This window comes from Mesoplodon densirostris, chromosome 4 (assembly GCF_025265405.1).
Source record: "Mesoplodon densirostris isolate mMesDen1 chromosome 4, mMesDen1 primary haplotype, whole genome shotgun sequence".
NCBI classification, from domain to species: Eukaryota; Metazoa; Chordata; class Mammalia; order Artiodactyla; family Ziphiidae; genus Mesoplodon; species Mesoplodon densirostris.
In genome coordinates this window covers 136,002,582-136,026,758 of record NC_082664.1, presented here as the reverse complement: position 1 = coordinate 136,026,758, position 24,177 = coordinate 136,002,582, and the positions used below count along the sequence as shown (strand labels likewise).

General features: G+C 39.2%; 1 protein-coding gene across 3 annotated transcripts in view; it reads left to right on the top strand.

Moving 5' to 3' along the window:
• Positions 1 to 24,177, top strand: part of TCF12 (transcription factor 12) — a 393,224-nt gene that overhangs the window by 268,983 nt on the left and 100,064 nt on the right. For all 3 annotated transcript variants that reach the window (XM_060097288.1, XM_060097287.1, XM_060097289.1), the window contains one exon: positions 272 to 336. In XM_060097288.1, coding sequence (XP_059953271.1) covers positions 272 to 336 — 65 coding nt within the window. The remainder of the gene's footprint in view (positions 1 to 271; positions 337 to 24,177) is intronic.

Genomic DNA, 24,177 nt, shown 5'->3' with positions numbered 1-24,177 from the left:
TGTTCAATCTGAAGCAAATATGGGAAAACATCCTCACTTGCGGATATATGAATCATACTATTGGTTCTGTAGATATCCATGCTTTTGAATATTTTTTTTCATTATTTCACATGACTGGAATGGTAGTAAGCTTTTTAAGTCTTATTTATTGGATTTTTGTCTTCTTGTTTCTCATTTGTTCTCTGTACTTCCATGAATGGTCTAGAAGTTGAATTGACTGTGTGTCAGTAAATGAGGATTTTTATATGGAGCTATTTTCTTTGTTTTACAGGAAAAACGTCAGAGAGGGGCTCATTTTCCCTGTACAGCAGAGATACTGGATTACCAGGCTGTCAAGTAAGTTAATAAATAACAAAAGCAATGAGATAATTTTTTAACACATAGATAAAGACTTTAACAGAGGAGGTAGAAATTTATCCAATTTATTTCATCATTATTTGTGCATTTAATTTGTGACTAAATGTGGTGGGTTTTTAGTAATTAAACATATTTTCTTTTTTTCTGCTCCTCTGCTTAAAATGGTTTCCCTTCCACAGTTCACCAGATTGTCTTTCTCTATCATCAAAGAATTTCATAACTCACCTCTATTTTAACTGGAGGCAAAGTAGCAGTTAGCTTCCTACCCTCTTCCAAAATGCTTATTTCTGAAAATGATGTTTATTTCCTCATGAAAAGAACAGTGTTGCTGATAGAGTACAAGAAGAACATAAAATTGCTCTGTGTAGCTTGACCATCCTATGTTAAACTTACTAACGTTGAAAGTACTTTCATTTCAACCTGTTACCAAACTCAGGTTCTGGCTGCTTGCTGCTTGAAAATCAGTACCTGAGGGGCAGGTGTTGGTAGAAAGGAAGATTGCTTTTAATCAGACAGCTGGCAGTCTGAGGAGAAGGCAGACTTGTGTCCCCCAAAAACCAGCTCCGAAGATTCTGCTCAGCCAAGACAGTTTTTAAAGGGGAAAAAAGAGGAAGTAATCTCAGTTAATCATTGAGATAAGGGATCAGAGTCATTGCTATCCCCCACTGCATGTAGTCTTGTTGACTTCTTGTGATCTTTCTTTAGATGCTATCTTGTTCACAAGTTTGTTCACACAGTTTGTTCATGAGATTACTAAAGGGGAAACTAGGGGAGAGGTCTGTCATCTGTTAATTACTTATTCTTCATTTCTTCTTCTTTGATCTATGGGAAGAGCCAACAGGTTAGGCAAGGTACTGTGTCATCAAAAGATCTGAAAACTGCTTGGGCCAGAGATGACCAGACCATGGCAAGTGCCTGGTTTAAGGGTAGTTATAATATAGCTTTGCTAAAGTGACAAGACACAAGGGGTTTCCTGTTGAGGGTGGTTTCTTGCAAAGTGCTGCTTGGAAATCTACATCCAGTTTTTTGAGCTTCCTACAGTCTCTTTGACTTGGAATCTTTCTTTCAGCTCTTGCATATTCCTTAGCATGTTGCATTTGTACTAATGGCCATTTTCTCTGCTTCTTTCCCCACATCTTTACACTGAGAATCCTAAACACTCAGTTTGCCAGATTCCCATCAGTGTCAGGCCAAAAAGCATACAAAGGAAAGGCAGAATATATTAAATTAGTTTTCTGCTGTCCGCATGCCTTTCATGAGACCCACCCTAATTTTAGACATAGGCACTTAACTGTCATACTAACAATATTACTTCATTTAATACCTATCCCATAATTATGCCTTTCAGAATCAGAATACCTAGGTTCAAATCCCATCTCTGCGAGTTACTGACCTGTGGTTCTAAGACAAGTCATTTAACCTTAAATCTCATCTGTGTATTGACTTCTTCATTTGAAAAATAGAATTAGCAATTTTTTCCCACATACTTTATAAGCCTCTGAAGGCTAAACTGCATGTACTTGAAAGGGAAAGTATTTTAAAAAATGAATGCATATTTTAAAATGTTTCGATTCATATAACCCACCAAAAAAAGCTATTCTAAGTCCTTAATATTATTTTATTTTATTTTATTTTTTTCCTTTTTGCGTTATGTGGGCCTCTCACTGTTGTGGCCTCTCCCGTTGCGGAGCACAGGCTCCGGATGCGCAGGCCCAGCGGCCATGGCTCACGGGCCCAGCCGCTCCGCGGCATATGGGATCCTCCCAGACCGGGGCACGAACCCGTGTCCCCTGCATCGGCAGGCGGACTCTCAACCACTGCGCCACCAGGGAGGCCCCTTAATATTATTTTTAAGAAACCAAAAAGATTGAGAACCACTGGTCTAATGTTAACACTACTGCTAAACTTGAGGAAAAGAAACTATTGTAAGGTCTTTGAAATTACAGCTGAAGCTGTTAAATTATTGTTAATGCTTATATTAATTAATGAGTTTTCACTTAACATTTTTTATACTCCCTTGGCAAAGGTGTTGCTATTTAGTTAGAATCAGTGATAAGCTCCATTTATGTAATCCTCCAGTTTTGGAAAGATGAATCTTAACAGTTTTTACCAGTGATTAACATGTGTTTATACCAGATTTAATTCTCATATCAAAACATTTATTCAAACCTAGATGCATAGCACTCTAATAATAATTGTTATCATTTACTGAGCACTAACTAAGCCAGGCATTGAATACACATTTAATCTGCCCCCCGTCCTTTTTTTTTGGCCATACCCACAGCCCATGGGATCTTAGTTCCCCGACCAGGGATTGAACCCAGGCCCTCTGCAGTGAAAGCCTGGAATCCTAACCAGTAGGCCACCAGGGAACTCCCACATTTACTCCTTTTAACAGCACCCATTTTGCAGGTTAGAAAATGAGTGTTCTCCAGAGGTAACAGTAATTTGCTCAATGCCATACATCTAGCAAGTGGTAAACCTTCTAAACTCATGCTTGATGTTTTTAGCCTTGATGTAATTATACTGCAGGTAAGAATCCCTTACCTCCCTCTCATTTTAATTTGTTTGGTCATGGAGGGGCCTGAGAATTTCTATTTTTAACAAGTACCCCAGGTGATTTTAATCCACATCGACTGGGAATTATGCTTTGAGAGACCCAGTTCCTCTGTATACTCCAAATATAAGCACATATGGAGTATTAAAAAAGAAGAAACTGGGGCCTCCCTGGTGGCGCAGTGGTTGAGAGTCCGCCTGCCGATGCAGGGGATACGGGTTCGTGCCCCGGTCTGGAAGGATCCCATATGCCGCGGAGCGGCTGGGCCCGTGAGCCATGGCCGCTGAGCCTGTGCGTCCGGAGCCTGTGCTCCGCAACGGGAGAGGCCACAACAGTGAGAGGCCCGCATACCGCAAAAAGAAAAAAAAAAAGAAGAAACTGTAAGATTGCTTTTTAATAATTTTTTATCACATGTTGGAGAGATCAGGCAGGCCTAAGGAAAAGAGAACAAGGTTACGGGAATGTATGAAATATAAAATAACAATATTCCTGTATACAAGAAGATTTATAGGTATTCAAGTCAGGGAAAGATTTGTTTTTGAAGAATTCATGGAAGCAGTGCATGAGCCCCAAAGAGAAAGCCCAAAATTCAGCACAGATGAGAGAAGATTATACTGCAACAAGGATAAATAACATCAATGAAGACCAGAGGGCTCTTAAAATAAGTGAAAGTATTCCTTACTGTGAAAGGAGCAATGGCTTTGCTATTTATTACTGTTACTTAGCTCTGGCTATGCTGTAGTTGCCAGGAGAAGTTATGATGGTTCACACCAGCTGATTTGAGGCCTAAGTAGTAAACCCAGGAAATTCAAGAGTTTAAAAAGATGTATCACTCGCATTCAAAGAAAAACCTGTATTCCAAACTGTATTTATTATAATGGGTCAGAGGAGAAAAGAATATACCAAAACAATTAATAATTGGCTGCCATTTTATCTTACCTATTCACAAGCAACATAATAATCTTAACCACACAATGATAGTAGAAGAAAATATAAATAGTGATTACAAGATTATATCCAAACACCACTTTGAAATCGTTTTTCTTCAACAGAATCCCCCAAGGAACATTTAACCCTGCTATTAATGTACATAAAATGCTGCTGACATACTGCAAAATTCAGGCTAATTTAATAATGCCTGATGGGCCTTACTTCATGTTAAGATGATGTAATAATATGTTGCTAAATGAGTCTCCTCATATTACCTTCACGGCAATGGCATAACTGATGAGCCATTAAAAGGAAACTGGTGTACCAGTGTTACTGGAAACATTGATAGATCATTCTGCAATTGAATTTTTTTTTGGTTCAACACAGAGCATAGAAGCCAGCATCTTTATTAACCATAGGTATGGGGAGAGGGATAAATTGGGAGGTTGGGATTGACATATACACATTACTATATATAAAATAGATAACTAATAAGGACCTACTGTATAGCACAGGGGACTCTACTCAGTACTCTAATGCCCTATATGGGAAAAGAATCTAAAAATAAGTGAGTATATGTATATGTATAACTGATTCACTTTGCTGTACAGCAGAAACTAATACCATACTGTAAATCAACTATACTCCAGTAAAAATTCTAAAAAAATAAGAATAATATTAACTGTCCAAAAAATAACCCCAATAGGTATAATACTTTAATAACTGTCACTATGAAGTAAAAAATCCTTTTATGATTATGACAGTTTGTCATTGCTGCCTCTTCAACAAGTGTTTATTCAAATTTGTGTAAGTTTTTCTCAAAGTCTTCAGCCTAGAAGAGGCAGGGTCTTGTTTTTTCCCCAAGGGACTTAATTTTCATCAGAGTTAAGATATTATACCCTTGAAAAAAATAACAGTTAACCTTAAAAACTCAGTTAACTGTTACTTAGAAATTTACCCATGCCATTTGCTTCTTTAACATCCTTTTTCCATTACAGTCAATCTCATTATATACAAACATTTGATAATGATAAAAGTCAATACATAAGGAAGATAAAACAATGATAAATGTGTATACACCTAATAACAGAGCTTCAAAATAAATGAAACAAAAATCGGTATAATTAAAGAGAGAGATAAATTTGCAGTCACATTTGAAGATCTGAATACCTCTCTTAGCAGTTGACAGAATAACTAGACAAAAATTTAGTAAAGACATAGAACTAAATGAACCATATAAACTACCATGACCTGATACTTACAACATTCTGTTCCCAACAACTGAAGATATAAATCCCTTTCAAGGGTACATGTTACACTCAACAGGATTGAACAATGTGCTCATCTTTAAATCAGTGTCAATAAATTGAAGAGGTTTAAAATCATACAAAATATTTTTTCTGACCACAAATGAATTAAATTAGAAGTCAGTGAGGGCTTCCCTGGTGGCGCAGGGGCTTCCCTGGTGGCGCAGTGGTTGAGAGTCCGCCTGCCGATGCAGGGGACACGGGTTCGTGCCCCGGTCTGGGAAGATCCCACATGCCACGGAGCAGCTGGGCCCGTGAGCCATGGCCGCTGAACCTGCGCATCCCGAGCCTGTGCTCCGCAACAGGAGAGCCCACAACAGTGAGAGGCCCGCGTACTGCAAAAAAAAAAAAAAAAAAAAAAAGAATCTAAAATATGTAACAAATGAACCTATCTACAAAACAGAAACAGACTCACAGACATAGAGAACAGACTTGTGGTTGCCAAGGGAAGGGAGAGGGATGGATTGGGGTTTTGGGGTTGGTAGATGCGAACTACTACATTTAGAATGGATAAACAACAAGGTCCTAATATATAGCACAGGGAACTGTATTCAGTATCCTGTGATAAACCATAATGGAAAAGAATTTAAAAAAAGAATGTATATATGTATAACTGAGTCACTTTGCTGTGCATCAGAGATTGGCACAATATTGTAAATCAACTATACTTACATTTTTAAAAAACCGTATTGTTTATAGTCACATCAAAAATTATAAAATACAGAGGGATAAATTTAACAAAAGATGATGACTGCAACAATGAAAACTATAAAATATTGCTGATAGAAATCAAAGATCTAAATAAATAGAGAGGGCCTCCCTGGTGGCGCAGTGGTTAAGAGTCCGCCTGCCGATGCAGGGGATACGGGTTCGTGCCCCGGTCTGGGAGGATGGGCCCGTGAGCCATGGCCGCTGGGCCTGCGCGTCCGGAGCCTGTGCTCCGCAACGGGAGAGGCCACAACAGTGAGAGGCCCACATACCGCAAAAATAAATAAATAAATAAATAAATAAATAAATAAATAAATAAATAGAGACATGTACCATGTTCATGAATTGGAAGACTCAATATCATTTAGATGTTAGTTCCACTGGGCTGTAGATTTAATGCAATCTCAGTCAGAATTCCAGGAGGCTCTTTATAAAACATTGACAAGATTATTTAAAAGTTGATCTGAAAAGGCAGAGAATTAAGAAGAACCAGAAGAATCTTCAAAAAGAAAGGAAGAAGGACTTTACCTGACTTAAAGACTTTCTGTAAAGCAATACTAATCAAGACAGAGTAGTTTTCATATAAAGACTGACAGATAGATCATGGAACAGGAAAGAGTCCAGAAAGGGATCCATCCCTATATGGGAAATGGTGTTTGATAAGAGCACTCCAGCAATTCAGTAAGAAAAGAAACATCTCTTTTTAATATATGGTGATGGAACAACTATAAAACAATATTTAAAAAAAAAAGAACTTCAACTCTTAACTTATATCATAGACAAACATAAGTTTGAGATAGATCATGGACTTAAATATGAGCTAAAATAATAAAACTGCTAGGGAAAAAATAGATTAATATCTTTACCACTTCAAGATAAACAAAAATTTTTTACGGAAGATATAGAAAGCATAGAACATGGAAGAAAAATTGATGAATTGAACTTAATAAAAATTTAAAGCTTGCATTCATCCCAGAACACCATCAAGAAAAGGAAAAGAGAAGCCACAGAATGGGAGAAGGTATTAGCAACACATATATTTGACAGAGGACTTAGGTGTGGACTATATAATGATCCCTGACAACTCAGTAATAAGAAAGAAGCAATCCGGGCTTCCCTGGTGGCGCAGTGGTTGAGAGTCCGCCTGCCGATGCAGGGGACACGGGTTCGTGCCCCAATCCCGGAAGATCCCACATGCCGCGGAGCGGCTGGGCCCGCGAGCCATGGCTGCGGAGCCTGTGTGTCCGGAGCCTGTGCTCCGCAACGGGGGAGGCCACAGCAGTGAGAGGCCCGCGTACAGCAAAAAAAAAAAAAAAAAGAAAGAAGCAATCCAATTTTTTTACAACAGACACTTCACAAAAGACAATATACAAACGGGCAGTCAGCATGTTAAAAAATGCTCCACATTGTTAGCTATCAGGTACATGAAAATTAAAACCACAATGACCTAACAGTACACACCTACCAGAATAGCTAAAAATTTGTTTTATTTTTTTTAATTCAGGTAGAGTTGATTTACCATGTTGTGGTAATCTCTGTACAGCACAGTGACTCAGTTATACACATAGCACTCCTTTTTTTTTTTTTTTTTTTGAGGTACGTGGGCCTCTCACTGTTGTGGCCTCTCCCGTTGTGGAGCACAGGCTCCGGACACGCAGGCTCAGCGGCCATGGCTCATAGGCCTAGTCGCTCCGTGGCATGTGGGATCTTCCCGAACCAGGGCACGAACCCGTGTCCCCTGCATCGGAAGGCGGACTCTCAACCACTGCACCACCAGGAAAGCCCGAGACATTCTTTTTTTGTATTCTTTGCCATTATGGTTTATCACACGATACTGAATATAGTTCCCTGTGCTATACATTAGGACCTTGTTGTTCAAAATAGCTAAAATTTTTTGAAAGCTAAAGTTAAAATTGCCAGCTGGAATGTAAAATGGTACAGTGACTTTGGAAAACTGTTTGGCAATTTCTTATAAAGTTAAATATGCATCTACTCCATGACTCCACAGGTTTACTTGTAGGTGTTTATCCAAGAAAAATGAAAACATTGTTCACCAAAAGCTTTCATCGAAAATGTTCATAGCATCTTTATTCATTATAGCCTAAAACTGGAACCATCCCAGATACTCATCAGCAGGAGAGTGGATAAATGACCTGTGTTATGTTCATACATTGAATGCTATTCAACAATAAAATGGAATGATCTAATGATCTCAGTAATGTTGTGCTGAGTGGAAGAGGCCAAATCTCAAAACTACGGTATGACTCCATTTATATGAACAGCTATAATAGGCAGAACTCTCCTGTGTTGATAAAAATCTCCTGTGTTGATAAAAATCAAATCAGTGGTTGCCACTGGGAGAAGTGTTCTACTGTGAAGGTAACTCATTTCTGAGATGACAGAAATGTCTTGTGTCTTAATATGCATACATCAAAACTGATTAAGTGATACACTTAAGATCTGAACATTTTATTGTAGTAAAGAACAGCTTAGGGGCTTCCCTGGTGGCGCAGTGGTTGGGGGTCCGCCTGCCGATGCAGGGGACGCAGGTTCATGTCCCGGTCCAGGAGAATCCCACGTGCCGCGGAGCGGCTGGGCCCGTGAGCCATGGCCGCTGGGCCTGCGCATCTGGAGCCTGTGCTCCGCAACGGGAGAGGCCACGGCAGTGGGAGGCCAGCATACCGCAAAAACAAAACAAAACAAAACAAAACAAAAAAGCTTAGTTTTTTTAAAAATTAAATGAAAAGAAATATCATTTATAGTAGCATCTAAGAAACTTGATTTAAATACTTACGAGTAAATGTTAGAAGACATGCAAGACCACTGAAAACTGCTAAGCAAACAGTTTGCTTGGAGAAATTTTAAAAGACCTCAGCAAATGCAAAGATGTACCATGTTCATGAACAGTAAGACAATATTCTTAAAATATCAGTTCTTCCCAAATTGATCCGTAGCTTAAATGCAATCCCAATTATAACCCTACCAAGATTCTTTGTGTTTGTATAGGAATTTACAAGCTAATTTTAAAATTTCTTTAGAAAAACAAATGACCTGGAATACCAAAGCAGTCTTAAGAAGTGAAGAGCAAAGTTGGAGAATTTATGCTACCTGACTGTAACATAAGCATAGTATAAAGCTGTTGTAATTAAACAGCATGGTACTGGTATGATTGAGAAATATGACACTGGTATGGAATAGAGCCCAGAAGTACACCCACATTTATGCAGTTCATTTGATTTTCAACAGTGTTTCTCAAAGTATTCCAATGGGAAAAGGAAAGATTCTTAATAAAAAGTGCAGTAACAAATGGATATTCATATGGAAAATTATGAATGTTAGTCCTTCTCTTACACTGAAAGCAGAAGTTATTTAAGATGGATCCTAGATGTAAAAGCTAAAACTACAAAGCTTTAAGAAGAAAACATAGGAAAATCTCCCTTCAATTAGGGGGTAAGCAAAGCTTTCTTACACAGAATACAGAAAGAAAACAACTGCAAAAGAAAAGAATGATAAATTAGACTTAATCAAAATTAGACTTCAGGGGGCTTCCCTGGTGGCACAGTGGTTGGGAGTCCGCCTGCTGATGCAGGGGATGCGGGTTCGTGCCCCGGTCCAGGAGGATCCCACGTGCCGCGGAGTGGCTGGGCCCATGGGCCATGGCCACTGGGCCTGTGCGTCTGAAGCCTGTGCTCCTCAGCGGGAGGGGCCACAGTGGTGAGAGGCCCGTGTACCACAAAAAAAAAAAAATTAGACTTCTGCTTATTAAAAAGCATAGGTTGGGTTTCCCTGGTGGCGCAGTGGTTGAGAGTCTGCCTGCCGATGCGGGGGACATGGGTTCGTGCCCCGGTCCAGGAAGATCCCACATGCCGTGGAGCGGCTGGGCCCGTGAGCCATGGCTGCTGAGCCTACACGTCTGGAGCCTGTGCTCTGCAATGGGAGAGGCCACAACAGTGAGAGGCCCACGTACCACACACACACAAAAAAGAAGCATAGGTTAAAATAAAAGAGTAGACAAGCCACAGTCTGGGAGTCAATATTTGCAAAACATACATCTGACAGAGCACTAGTATCCAGGATATAAAAAGGACTCCTACAAATCTGTAAGACTACCCAAGGCTTCTCCAGTTTTTCTTTTTGTGACAAGGTTAAGTGCAGTTGATGAACAAGTTTCCAGTCCCTTCTAGACTTGTAATTCTATGATAATTTCAAGAATAGGATCATTTCTAGTTGGTAACATGACTACAAGCTGTTACATAAAAGATATCCATGGTGTAGCTACTTCTCTTTCTTTTTCCTTCTTTCTTCCTCCCCACCCCCGACCCACCCAATAATACTTTTCCCTTAAGGAGGACAGGTTTCCTTAGCCAGTGACAACTAACAATTTTAGAGGTTGAACAGTTACTTGATGGGGTAATTTCTGACAGCATACTTAGAGAAAATCCTAAAGGATGAGACCAGTGGAATAATTATCTAGCCTGAGATATCCATAAGTATATAAAAAAGTCTTAATTCTGTAGAGGAGGAAAGTTTTCTTCAACCCTCTTAGGGTTCCTGGTTGGATCTGAAAAGCAAACTGACGAAGACAGATTAACAGAGAAAAGCTTACATATTCATTTAATATAAGTTTTGCATGACACAGAAGTCTTCATCAGGAAATGAAAACCAAAAGAAACAGACCTATATACTTTCATGCTAAGTTTGATGAAGAGTAGGCATTATGGATGAATATGATATAGATTAAGAAGTATGAGGTAATTATAAACTGGAGGAAACTTAGTAAGGCCTGTTTGTTAGGATTCTTCTTGACATCCCTTTTTCTTTGGACCTAAGGATGCTCCTTTTTTCTGTGCATAGGGAAGGCACATCTCACATGAGGATAGCCTGTTTCAAGGAAGAAGGGCTGGGGTGGGGGTGGAGGGCGTCAGAGTGACCTTCCTGGTTCTGTCAGTTTCCCAAACTCCTCAGCTTAAAGTATTCAGTATGCCAAGATACCATATTTTGGGGAGTTGTATCCTGAACTCCCATCATTCATTTACTCTTAAAATTAAGTTTTTAAGTTGTTAAGATGGAATTTTTAATGCATTTTAAATTATTTCAATATTCCCAATTGTTTAATCTCTAGATACAGTTTGGTTTGATGTAGTTCTTTTACAAATTTCTATAAATTTATTTTTTTAAATTTATTTTATTTTTTAATTTTTAAATTTTATTTTATTTTTTTATACAGCAGGTTCTTATTAGTCATCACTTTTATACACATCAGTGTATACCTGTCAATCCCAATCGCCCAATTCATCACACCACCACCACCACCACCCACTGCTTTCCCCCCTTGGTGTCCATATGTTTGTTCTCTACATCTGTGTCTCAGTTTCTGCCCTGAAAACCAGTTCATCTGTACCATTTTTCTAGGTTTCACATATATGTTTTAATATATGATATTTGTTTTTCTCTTTCTGACTTCCTTCACTCTGTGTGACAGTCTCTAAATCCATCTATGTCTCATCAAATGACCCAATTTCATTCCTTTTTATGGCTGAGTAATATTCCATTGTATATATGTGCCACTTCTTCATCCATTCATCTGTCAGTGGGCATTTAGGTTGCTTTCATGACCTGGCTATTGTAAATAGTGCTGCAGTGAACATTGGGGTGCATGTGTCTTTTTGAATTATGGTTTTCTCTGGGTATATGCCCAGTAGTGGGATTGCTGGATTATATGGTAATTCTATTTTTAGTCTTTTAAGGAACCTCCATACTGTTCTCCATAGTGGCTATATCAATTTACATTCCCACCAACAGTGCAAGAGGGTTCCCTTTGCTCCACACCCTCTCCAGCATTTGTTGTTTGTAGATTTTCTGATGATGCCCGTTCTAACTGGTGTGAGGTGATACCTCATTATAGTTTGGGGTTGCATTTCTCTAATATTAGTGATGTTAAGCAGCTTTTCATGTGCCTCTTGGCCATCTGTATGTCTTCTTTGGAGAAATGTCTATTTAGGTCTTCTGCCCATTTTGGATAGGGTTGTTTGTTTTTTTAATATTGAGCTGCATGAGCTGTTTATATATTTTGGAGATTAATCCTTTGTCCATTGATTCGTTTGCAAATATTTTCTCCCATTCTGAGGGTTGTCTTTTCGTCTTGTTTATGGTCTCCTTTGCTGTGCAAAAGCTTTGAAGTTTCATTAGGTCCCATTTGTTTATTTTTGGTTTTATTTCTATTACTCTAGGAGGTGGATCAAAAAAGATCTTGCTGTGATTTATGTCAAAGAGTGTTCTTCCTATGTTTTCCTCTAAGAGTTTTATAGTGTCCGGTCTTACGTTTAGGCCACTAATCCATTTTGAGTTTATTTTTGTGTATGGTGTTAGGGAGTGTTCTAATTTCATTCTTTTACATGTAGCTGTCCAGTTTTCCCAGCACCACTTACTGAAGAGACTGTCTTTTCTCCATTGTGTATCCTTGCCTCCTTTGTCATGGATTAGTTGAGCCTAGGTGCATGTGTTTATCTCTGGGCTTTCTATCTTGTTCCGTTGACCTATGTTTCTGTGTTTGTGCCAGCACCATATTTTCTTGCTTACTGTAGCTTTGTAGTATAGTCTGAAGTCAGGAAGTCTGATTCCTCCAGCTCCGTCTTTTTCCCTCAAGACTCCTTTGGCTATTTGGGGCCTTTTGTGTCTCCATACAAATTTTAAGATTTTTTGTTCTAGTTCCATAAAAAATGCCATTGGTAATTTGATAGGGATTGCATTGAATCTGTAGATTGCTTTGGGTAGTATAGTCATTTTCACAATATTGATTCTTGCAATCCAAGAACATGGTATATCTCTCCATCTGTTGGTATCATCTTTAATTTCTTTCATCAGTGTCTTATAGTTTTCTGCATACAGGTCTTTTGTCTCCTTAGGGAGGTTTATTCCTAGGTATTTTGTTCTTTTCGTTGCAATGGTAAATGGGAGTGTTTTCTTAATTTCTCTTTCAGATTTTTCATCATTAGTGTATAGGAATGCAAGAGATTTCTGTGCATTAATTTTGTATCCTGCAACTTTACCAAATTCATTGATTATCTCTAGTAGTTTTCTGGTGGCATCTTTAGGATTCTCTATGTATAGCTTCATGTCTTCTGCAAACAGTGACAGTTTTACTTCTTCTTTTCCAATTTGTGTTCCTTTTATTTCTTTTTCTTCTCTGATTGCCATGGCTAGGACTTCCAAAACTATGTTGAATAGCAGTGGTGAGAGTGGACATCCTTGTCTTGTTCCTGATCTTAGAGGAAATGTTTTCAGTTTTTCACCATTGAGAATGATGTTTGCTGTGGGTTTGTCATATATGGCCTTTATTATACTGAGGTAGGTTCACTCTATGCCCACTTTCTGGAGAGTTTTTATCATATATGGGTGTTGAATTTTGTCAAAAGCTTTCTCTGCATCTGTTGAGATGATCATATGGTTTTTATTCTTCAATTTGTTAATATGGTGTATCACATTGATTGATTTGTGTATATTGAAGAATCCTTGCATCCCTGGGATAAATCCCACTTATTCATGGTGTATGATCCTTTTAATGTGTTGTTGGATTCTGTTTGCTAGTATTTTGTTGAGGATTTTTGCATCTATATTCATCAATGATATTGGTCTCTAATTTTCTTTTTTTGTAGTATCTTTGTCTGGTTTTGGTATTAGGGTGATGGTGGCCTCATAGAATGAGTTTGGCAGTGTTCCTTCCTCCGCAATTTTTTGGAAGAGTTTGAGAAGGATGGGTGTTAGCTCTTCTCTAAAACTGATAGAATTCACCTGTGAAGCCATCTGGTCCTGGACTTTTGTTTGTTAGAAGATTTTTAATCAGAGGTTCAGCTTCATTACTTGTGATTGGTCTGTTCATATTTTCTATTTCTTCCTGGTTCAGTCTTGGAAAGTTATACCTTTCTAAGAATTTGTCCATTTCTTCCAGGTTGTCCATTTTATTGGCATAGAGTTGCTTGTAGTAGTCTCTTAGGATGCTTTGTATTTCTGCAGTGTCTGTTGTAACTTCTTTTTCATTTCTAATTTTATTGATTTGAGTCCTCTCCCTCTTTTTCTCAAGGAGTCTGGCTGATGATTTATCAATTTTGTTTATCTTCTCAAAGAACCAGCTTCCAGTTTTATTGATCTTTGCTATTGTCTTCTTTATTTCTATTTCATTTATTTCTGCTCTGATCTTTATGATTTCTTTCCTTCTTCTAACTTTGGGTTTTGTTTGTTCTTCTTTCTCTAGTTCCTTTAGGTGTAAGGTTAGATGGTTTATTTGAGAATTTTCTTGTTCCTTGAGCTAGGCTTGTATAGCTATAAACTTCCCTCTTAGAACTGCTTTTGCTGCATCCCATAGGTTTTGGATCGTTGTGTTTACATTGCCATTTGTCTCTAGGTATTTTTTGATTTCCTCTTTGGTTTCTTCAATGATCTCTTGGTTATTTAGTAATGTATTGTTTAGCCTCCATGTGTTTGTGTTTTTTACGTTTTTTCCCCTGTAATTCATTTCTAATCCCATAGCGTTGTGGTCAGAAAAGATGCTTGATATGATTTCAATTTTGTTAAATTTACTGAGGCTTGATTTGTGACCCAATATGTGATCCACCGTGGAGAATGTTCAGTGTGCACTTGAGAAGAAAGTGTAATCTGCTGGTTTTGGGTGGAATGTCCTATAAATATCAATTAAATCTACCTGGTCTATTGTGTCATTTAAAACTTCTGTTTCCTTATTTATGTTCATTTTGGATGACCTGTACATTGGTGTAAGTGCAGTGTTAAAGTCCCCCACTTATTGTGCTACTGTCGATTTCCCCTTTTATAGCTGTTAGCAGTTGCCTTATGTGTTGAGGTGCTCCTATGTTGGGTGCATATATATTTATAATTGTTATATCTTCTTCTTGGATTGATGCCTTGATCATTGCGTAGTGTCCTACCTTGTCTCTTGTAACATTCTTTATTTTAAAGGCTATTTTATCTGATATGAGTATTGCTACTCCAGCTTTCTTTTGATTTCCATTTGCATGGAATATCTTTTTCCATCCTGTCACTCTCAATCAGTATGTGTCCCTAGGTCTAAAGTGGGTCTCTTGTAGACAGCATATAGATGGGTCTTGTTTTTGTATCCATTCAGCGAGCCTGTGTCTTTTGGTTGGAGCATTTAATCCATTCACGTTTACGGTAATTATCCATATGTATGTTCCTATGACCCATTTTCTTAATTGTTTTGGGTTTGTTTTTGTAGGTCCTTTTCTTCTCTTGTGTTTCCCACTTAGAGAAGTTCCTTTAGCATTTGTTGTAGAGCTGGTTTGGTGGTGCTGAATTCTCTTAGCTTTTGCTTGTCTGTAAAGCTTTTGATTTCTCCATCAAGTCTGAATGAGATCCTTGCTGGGTAGAGTAATCTTGGTTGTAGGTTCTTCTCTTTCATCACTTTAAGTATATCATGCCACCCCCTTCTGGCCTGTAGAGTTTCTGCTGAGAAATTAGCTGTTAACCTCATGGGAGTTCCCTTGTATGTTATTTGTCATTTTTCCCTTGCTGCTTTCAATAATTTTCTTTGTCTTTAATTTTTGCCAGTTTGATTACTATGTGTCTTGGTGTGTTTCTCCTTGGGTTTACCCTGTATGTGAGTCTCTGCGCTTCCTGGACTTGGGTAGCTATTTTCTTTCCCATGTTAAGGAAGGTTTCAACTATAATCTCTTCAAATATTTTCTTGGGTCCTTTCTCTCTCTCTTCTCCTTCTGGGACCCCTACAATGCAAATGTTGTTGCATTTAATGTTGTCCCAGAGGTCTCTTAGGCTGTCTTCATTTCTTTTCATTCTTTTTTCTTTATTCTGTTCCTCATCAGTGAATTCCACCATTCTGTCTTCCAGGTCACTTCTCTGTTCTTCTGCCTCAGTTATTCTGCTATTGATTCCTTCTAGTGTATTTTTCATTTCTGTTATTTTATTGTTCATCTGTTTGTTCTTTAATTCTTCTAGGTCTTTGTTAAACATTTCTTGCATCTTTTCGATCTTTGCCTCCATTCTTCTTCCTAGGTCCTGAATCATCTTCACTATCATTATTCTGAATTCTTTTTCTGGAAGGTTGCCTATCTCCACTTCATTTTGTTGTTTTTCTGGGGTTTTATCTTGTTCCTTCGTCTGGTACATAGCCCTCTGCCTTTTCATCTTGTCTATCTTTCTGTGAATATGGTTTTTGTTCCACAGGCTGCAGGATTTTAGTTCTTCTTGCTTCTGCTGTCTGCCCTCTGGTGGATGAGGCTATCTAAGAGGCTTGTGCAAGGTTCCTGATGGGGGGGACTGGTGGTGGGTACAGCTGGCTGTTCCTCTGTTGGGTAGAGTTCAGTAAAACTTTAATCTGCTTGTCTGCTGATGGGTGAGGCTGGGTTCCCTCCCTGTTGGTTGTTTGGCCTGAGGCAACCCAACACTGGAGCCTACCTGGGCTCTTTGGTGGGGCTAATGGCAGACTCTGGGAGGGCTCACTCCAAGGAGTACTTCCCAGAACTTCTGCTGCCAGTGTCCTTGTCCCCGCGGTGAGCCACAGCCACCCCTCGCCTCTGCAGGAGACCCTCCAACACTAGCAGGTAGGTCTGGTTCAGTCTTCCCTGGGGTCACTGCTCCTTTCCCTGGGTCCCGATGCGCACACTACTTTGTGTGTGCGCCCCAAGAGTGGAGTCTCTGTTTCCCCCAGTCCTGTCGAAGTCCTGCAGTCAAATCCCACTAGCCTTCAAAGTCTATTTCTCTAGGAATTCCTCCTCCCCTTGCCAGAGCCCCACGTCGGGAACCCTGACGTGGGGCTCAGAACCTTCACTCCAGTGGGTGGACTTCTGTGGTATAAGTGTTCTCCAGTCTGTGAGTCACCCACCCAGCAGTTACGGGATTTGATTTTACTGTGATTGCGCCCCTCCTACTGTTTCATTGTGGCTTCTCCTTTGTCTTTGGATGTGGGGTATCTTTTTTTGTTAGTTGCAGTGTCTTCCTGTCGATGATTGTCCAGCAGCTAGTTGTGATTCTGATGTTCTCACAAGAGGGAGTGAGAGCACGTCCTTCTACTCCGCCATCTTGGTTCAGGGCCACAAATTTCTATGAATTTAAAATAAATTCCTTAACAAGTATTTCAGGTGATATGCTTTATTTCAAACCTACTTTTAATCAAATAATGAGTTTGCACTTATTTAATAGGACATATTACACAGATCTGTATCCCACAACATAATGTATTCATTGTATTTTAACATTTTATTAACCAGATTTTGCAATCTTAGTGTGTTTTATTTTATTTTTAATAAAAAGAATCCCTTATTCCCTATGGAGTATTGTACCGTTAGAAGTTATAGCATTTCCAATTCAGAGAAATTTGTTGCCACTTCTGTTTTAAGCAGACCAAGTTCACTTACAATTTATATGCTTCATCTTTTTTCTCACTGGGTAAAAAAATGTCCAAAAAAAAAAAAGACTTCACGGGCTTCCCTGGTGGCGCAGTGGTTGAGAGTCCGCCTGCCGACGCAGGGGACATGGGTTCGTGCCCCGGTCCGGGAAGATCCCACATGCCACGGAGCGGCTGGGCCCATGAGCCATAGACGCTGAGCCTGCGTGTCCGGAGCCTGTGCTCCGCAACGGGAGAGGCATGAGAGGCCTGCGTACTGCAAAAAAAAAAAAAAAAAACTTCACACATTACAAAACTTGCTTAAAAGATAAAGAATCTTATCAATAAGTATTTGCTTATTTTATTATGTATAAGGAACTGGGCCAGGCAACAGAATAAAAGAATTAGTATCAGTCTTCAGGAAGCTTACAGTCTAGTTGGGAAGACCAGCTGTGTACACACAGAAAATTAACTGAAATGATAAGATGATCCTGCATTAAATCTCAAGTAGCACAAATGTAAGTTAGAACTCAGAAGAGAGAGAAATTAATGCGATTTTGATACAGAGAAGATTTTGCAAAGGAAGTACAGAACACTGAGATCTGGGAGGATGGGTAAAATTTGACAGAGTAGACAGGAGAACATCTTGGGGAAAGAGAACATATGACTAATAAAATAGAAGCAGTAATATTCAGTACATCTTACTGCTTCTTCCTTAATTTTCTCCCACCAAAAGTATCAGCTTTGTGAAGGCACCGTCAGTGGCTGCTTGTTTGTTGTATTTACAGCGCCTCGCTCTGTGCCTGACAAATAGAAGCTATCAATGAATACCTTTTTTTTTTTTTTTTTTTTTTTTTTTTTTTTTTTGCTGTACGCGGGCCTCTCACTGCTGTGGCCTCTCCCGTCGCGGAGCACAGGCTCCGGACACACAGGCTCCGCGGCCATGGCTCGCGGGCCCAGCCGCTCCGCGGCATGTGGGATCTTCCGGGATCGGGGCACGAACCCGTGTCCCCTGCATCGGCAGGCGGACTCTCAACCACTGCGCCACCATGGAAGCCCTACCTTTTTTTTTTAATTGGAGTATAGTTGCTTTACAATGTTGTGTTAGTTTCTGCTGTACAACAAAGTGAATCAACTGTATGTATACATATATCTCCTCCCTCTTGGACCTCCCTCCCACCCCACCCCGCATCCCGGTCACCACAATGAACACCTTTTGAATGAATGTATTTGGAATGAAAAAAGAAGTGAACGTGTATTTTAGGAATAGTAGCATTTTAACTTGGCTTGAATGGAATATTTATTTAGGGAAGCAGTGTGAGTTGTGTGAACTGTAAGGATGATGCTTGGATACCTAAACAAAGAGTTTATACTTTATCCTGTAAGGGTTTGGGATTGGACACGAGGCATGATAAAAAATACAGGTGTTTCTTAGAAAAGTTAAGCTTTAGTTTACAATTTGCAAGAGAATTTATAAACTGGTGACAAGGAAACTATTTGAAATGGTATTGCTGTAGGCTACATATCAAGAACAGTGGGATAGGTAGTTTAGACAGATCTTAGTTATATAACAGCAGCACATTGCAGGTGTTGAGATAATTTTTAAAAAATAAAATCGTGGGGCTTCCCTGGTGGCGCAGTGGTTGAGAGTCCGCCTGCCGATGCAGGGGACGCGGGTTCGTGCCCTGGTCTGGGAAGATCCCACGTGCCACGGAGCGGCTGGGCCCGTGAGCCATGGCCGCTGAGCCTGCGCATCCGGAGCCTGTGCTCCGCAATGGGAGAGGGCACAACAGTGAGAGGCCCGTGTACTGAAAATAAATAAATAAATAAATAAAATCGTGACCTATAGCTATAAAAATGAACATGTATATAGATTGCATCTCATCAGTGAAGAAATCTGTAAGGTGTTAGAACCAGTTCAAAGGAGAATCCAAAAACAGACACGTTCATAGATCAAAATTATGGAAATTAATTTTCAAACAGAGAGGCAAAACATTTTTTTTTTCCCTTTGGAGCAGGGTGGTAGAGGTATTGAGGGTGGGGAAAGGTCTTTCATCCCTTTACTGGACAGAATTTTTTTTCAGATGTACATATAAGAATTATTTTTCATTGCTACTAGTTATCTGCAATTTAGAGAGTTGTAAAATAGCTCCCATAGAATGAGAATCAGGTAACCTAGAAAGGTATGCTCTAGACCAGGGGTCAGCAAACTATGGCTACCAGCCAAATATCTCAACCCCTTGAATGATTTTATTAAAACATAGCCATGTTCATTCATTTATGTATTGGCTATGGCTTCTTTCTTGCTACAAAAATGGAGTTGAGTAGTTACAAAGAGACAGTATGGCCCACAAAGCTTAAATGTTTTCTATCTGGCCCTTAACTGAACTAACCCTACTCCAGATAATGCATAATATTCCATCAAAGCATGATTTTTTTCCAATGCAGGTATGTGTTTCTGACAATTAAGAGAATCAGAGTTTTCATATGCAGCCAATCCTACACTAACCTGATGTTTCCCCAGGATGATTAATTAAAGCTAGTTGTTTTAAACAGCAGTTGGGATATTTCTTTACATAACAACAAACCTAATGATAGAGACCTTAGCTTTAGGCTAAATTATTAGAACACAACATTTAGAGCCAGGAAACTGGTGTTGTATACCATTCTGAGCAAATGTATTTCTAAACAGGCATAATCACCTGTTAGAAATACATTTTACTATTTGCAAATAGTAAAGTAACTTGCAACTCTAGCATATAGAGAATGATTGACGGACAGAGGGCTATTTAGTTTTAAGAAGGGAGGACACCAGTAACTTGAGAAGCATCTTCAAATATTTGAAGCATAATTTGGGTTGTTCTATAACTTTTGAGTTTAAAACTTTGGACAATATGTAGGAGTTAAGCAATTCTGATTTTAATGTAGTATAAGAAGGAATATTCTCCTAGTAGAGAGGATGGAATATTCAACCTTGGTAAATAGTGACTTCCCTCTTGGTGGTTATGTTTGAGTAGAAGCTAGACATTCACTTTACTGGAATTTTTATACTAGAGGGATTAGAGCATCTGTTGTTTCATTGAAATAACAGACCTTATTGAAGTTTTCTTCTAATTCCATGAGCTCTTTAGTGACAAGTAAAAGGCTTTTCAGGAGGTGTTGATGATCCATCTGAGGTTGGAGACCAGAAATTACTATTGATATTCATCTATATGGTTTTATACATGTTTTAATTTCCCCAGCAATATTGATTCATGAATGTTATAATTTTGTCAGTAGACCAGTAGTTTAAAGCATATACAGTGGTAAGGAGTGGGAATTGTAGACTCTTCGCTTGGACTGGGTTGTTATTTGGCCCAAACCAGAGCTTTCTCTTTTTATTAAACCAACAATTATTGAATTTCTAATCTTGTTTTTCCTTTTCTGAGGCCAATTTTTGGGTTCCTCTAGCCAGTTTTTCTGAGTTATCTTTTGGGGGAGTATCCCTTTGGACCATGACAGAGATTTGGCTGCTGCTGGTGCCTTTGAGGGCAGCATTTCTTTTGGAAATACCGGCAAGGTGATTTCCCTCAGCCTCTTGCAAGTCAAGTTTAGAATGCCCCATCATCTTAATAATAGCTAAAGTGGCAGTTAAAAATATTACATCTAATAATTTTAAATTTTATTTAAATTAAAAAAATTTTTAATTTTATTTCTGCTGAAAGTAAGAAAGCCATGTTGCTTCCACAACACTTGAAAATCATGAGCTACTCTGAGAAGCATATCTACTATCAGTGTAAATATTGGCAAACTTTGTTCTTGGTGCTAAAGTACAAGCCCACGTAAGAGCGTATAATTCAGTCTGTTGGGCCTAAACAGAAAGGAATAGGTTCAGAGACAGGAACTCTTGAGCTTCACTAGAGATCCTCAGTATTTGAACTGTTTCAGTACTCCGAGACATGGGCTGCTTTATAGCCGTGGAGTTGAGCACTAAGACTGTGGTTCTAGTGTCAGTTAGGACTGGAAGAGATTCATCCCAAATCTGGAGAAACACTTCTCCAAGGTGATTAAGAGGGAGAATTGGGAAGAGCGCCTGTAGTTCCTCAGAGCCCCTACCATTGAGAATTGGCAGGATGTTGGAAAGGCTAGTTAGAGAGCTAAAGGTGCCTAAAGCACTTAAATTTATAACAATCTCTTTTTCAAAGTCCTGGCTTTTTGTAATAATAACAAAAACTAGGAGGGTTTTTAGTTTGTTTAGGAACTTTCATTTGCTGGAGTTGAGGATTAAGAATTTTGTTCATCTTCCTTTTAGGTGACTGCTCCAGAGTGTGAGAGAGCTAGTTTACCAGATTACCTAAATCTGGAGTGGACATAGTTTCCCATTCCATCCTGGTCCTTTTTACTAGAAGGGAAAGGTCCAGGTTCAGCCCATTAATAAACGTAGAGTTAAAAGCTCCTCAGGTGGAATCAACATATGAAGGAAAACCAGAATTTTCTTTAAAAACAATTTGAAGTCGATTGTAATAGTCATGAACAGGTTTATCAGATTTTTGTGTGCAAGTCTGAATTTGTTCCAATCAACAGGACTCGGAAAGGCCCCAGGAATTGCTTGATGAAGTCACCTAGTGATTGCCTGAGCCTGATCATATATATAAGTTAGTGGGCTGGTCTCCCAGTTGTAGTTCTAGAGACCTTCCAGGATTTTCCCAATTAGCAGTTTTCAGTACTGGGTCTGGCCTTCACTGACAAGTATATAAACTAGTTGATATAATTAGAGAAACCAGGTTGATAAGTTTGAATGACTATATTAAATCCTTCAGCAAATCTGTAAGGATCTTTAGTTACTTTGGGAAAATATTTGACTATGGCTCCCAGTTCAGCTTTGGTCCAGGGAATATAAGAAATTAAGGGTTTAGCCTCTGGATCCTCAGAAGGCTTAATTTTAAAGGGACAGGTTCTGACAAGTTCAGAAGAAAAGGGAGTAGGGAGAGTTTCAGAGAAAAAGGGAAGTTCAACAAGAGAAATCTTACCTTAAAATCTTATTTTGCGGAGAGGCAATTTCAGACTCCTGATAACATTGGGAAGCCTCAAAATACCAATTAAAATAGGTATTCCCCTCAGTTCTCAAAATTTTTGAGCAGTTGTAGTCAAATTCAATTTAAAGGAAATTAAAGTTGGGAATTTCAAATGTTCCCCATAATGGCCATTGCTATTCTAAATTGCCTTTGGTCAGGTTGGTCCATTTAGATTAAAATGTGCCTGAGGAAGGTTCTTAAACATAAAATCATCCTGAGTTCCTGTAAGAGGGGGTGCCCTCAAAATACTTAGATAACTGGGATCCCATTCCTCAGAGGTTTTTCTCTAGAGTAAAAGAATAATTTTTCAAACTGCCCAAACAGCTCAGTTCGAACAGCTTGAAACTCGAACAGCCAGCAAGCTTATATCATCCAGTTCGAAGGAAACAGCTTTGTCCTAGAGGAACAGGGCCAAAGATTTTTCAACAAGTTTCCAGAGAACAGCCCCTCTTTCATAGGAATGGGCCAGTGGCTCACCTGAAGCGGTTTCAGTGAAGCAGTCCCTGTTACCAAAGGAATAGGTGGACAGCTTCTCGGCCAGCTTTAGTTGAGCCAGTCTATTCTCAAAATCAGACTGGCGTGCCAAACAAGTACTCACGTACAGAGCAAGGCCTTAACCAGAAAGGTGAAACCTTAAAATAGATCCCAAATAAAGCCTGAAGACCTTCAAACACAAAGAGGGTAAGAACATGGATCCAGGAGAAAGACATACCTTCAAATCTCAGGGTCAGCAAGAAAATCACTGAGCAAAATGGACTCAATTGTGAGTACCACACCTGTTTGCTTACCAGCCCCAGAGTCATTGGGGGTCTTCTCTGGTCTCCCTATGGGCCACCAAAATGTTGACCTAAAACAAATAGAGTACCAGATATTTCTCCAATAAAGATGGGTTTGTTTGGGATCAGCAAAGAATTGCAGTTCAAGGTCTGTAACCATGGTGAGCCACATGCAAGTCTCCCACAGCAAGGAAAGGAGAATGCTTTTATAGAGGGCAAAAAGGAAATTGGGAGGGTTGGAGTAAACAAGAGTTCATGGCTTTTCATTGACTGAGTCCTTGTCAGGAAAGAAGAGGAGTCTGTCTTCTTCCTTCTGGACTCTGTTATCGTCACAGATGGTGAGAGCTCTCCCTTCTGGTCTCTCAGCTCTGTTTAATTGAGGTTTCTGTTTATGTTTTACAGGTACAATAAGTAGTAGGGGAGTGATGGTGCTTTAAGAATAGATTATGTCAGAATTGAATATTGAACTTAAAAATTTCAGAAGTCAAGTGGTTCCCCATACCAGCACCTTTTCAGGAGTAGATTATTCGATGGTGATGGAGGATTGTTGGAGTCAGAAATGCTAAGATATAAAACTGGCTGTTGGATCAAATGTTGAAGCTATCCAAGAGATGATTCACTAATAAAGGAGCATGTGAAAGGGCATGCACAGTGGCTGGCACACAGTAGGCGTTCAAAAAATGTTTGAATCTGAATCCTGTGATCCAGGAAAGGGTAGTAAGCCATCAGCTGCCTTCAGGGTGAGCCAGGCTTTGTGAGTTGTTCGGAGCAGAGGTAAAATAAATTGTTTTGTAAGGAGTTATGTCTCATCATGAAGTATGAACAGTAGGCAGTTTTAATTTCCTGCTTCTGTTAAAAGGCCAGAGAGAGTTAGATTATGCAGAGGTAACTTGGCAGGGGGAAGAGGCATTGTTTCTTTGTTCCTATTCCCTCCATAAAACTTGCTAATCATATTTTTCATGCTACTCAGTGCTGTTTCAAAATATTGTTTCAAAGATCATTATTCTTTTGTAAACTTATTTCAGGAGAAAGGAGTCTGTTAAATAATGGCTAGAGATTAGACACCATCCTGGGGAAAAAAAGTGAAAAAAGAGGTGACCACAGACTAGGTATTACA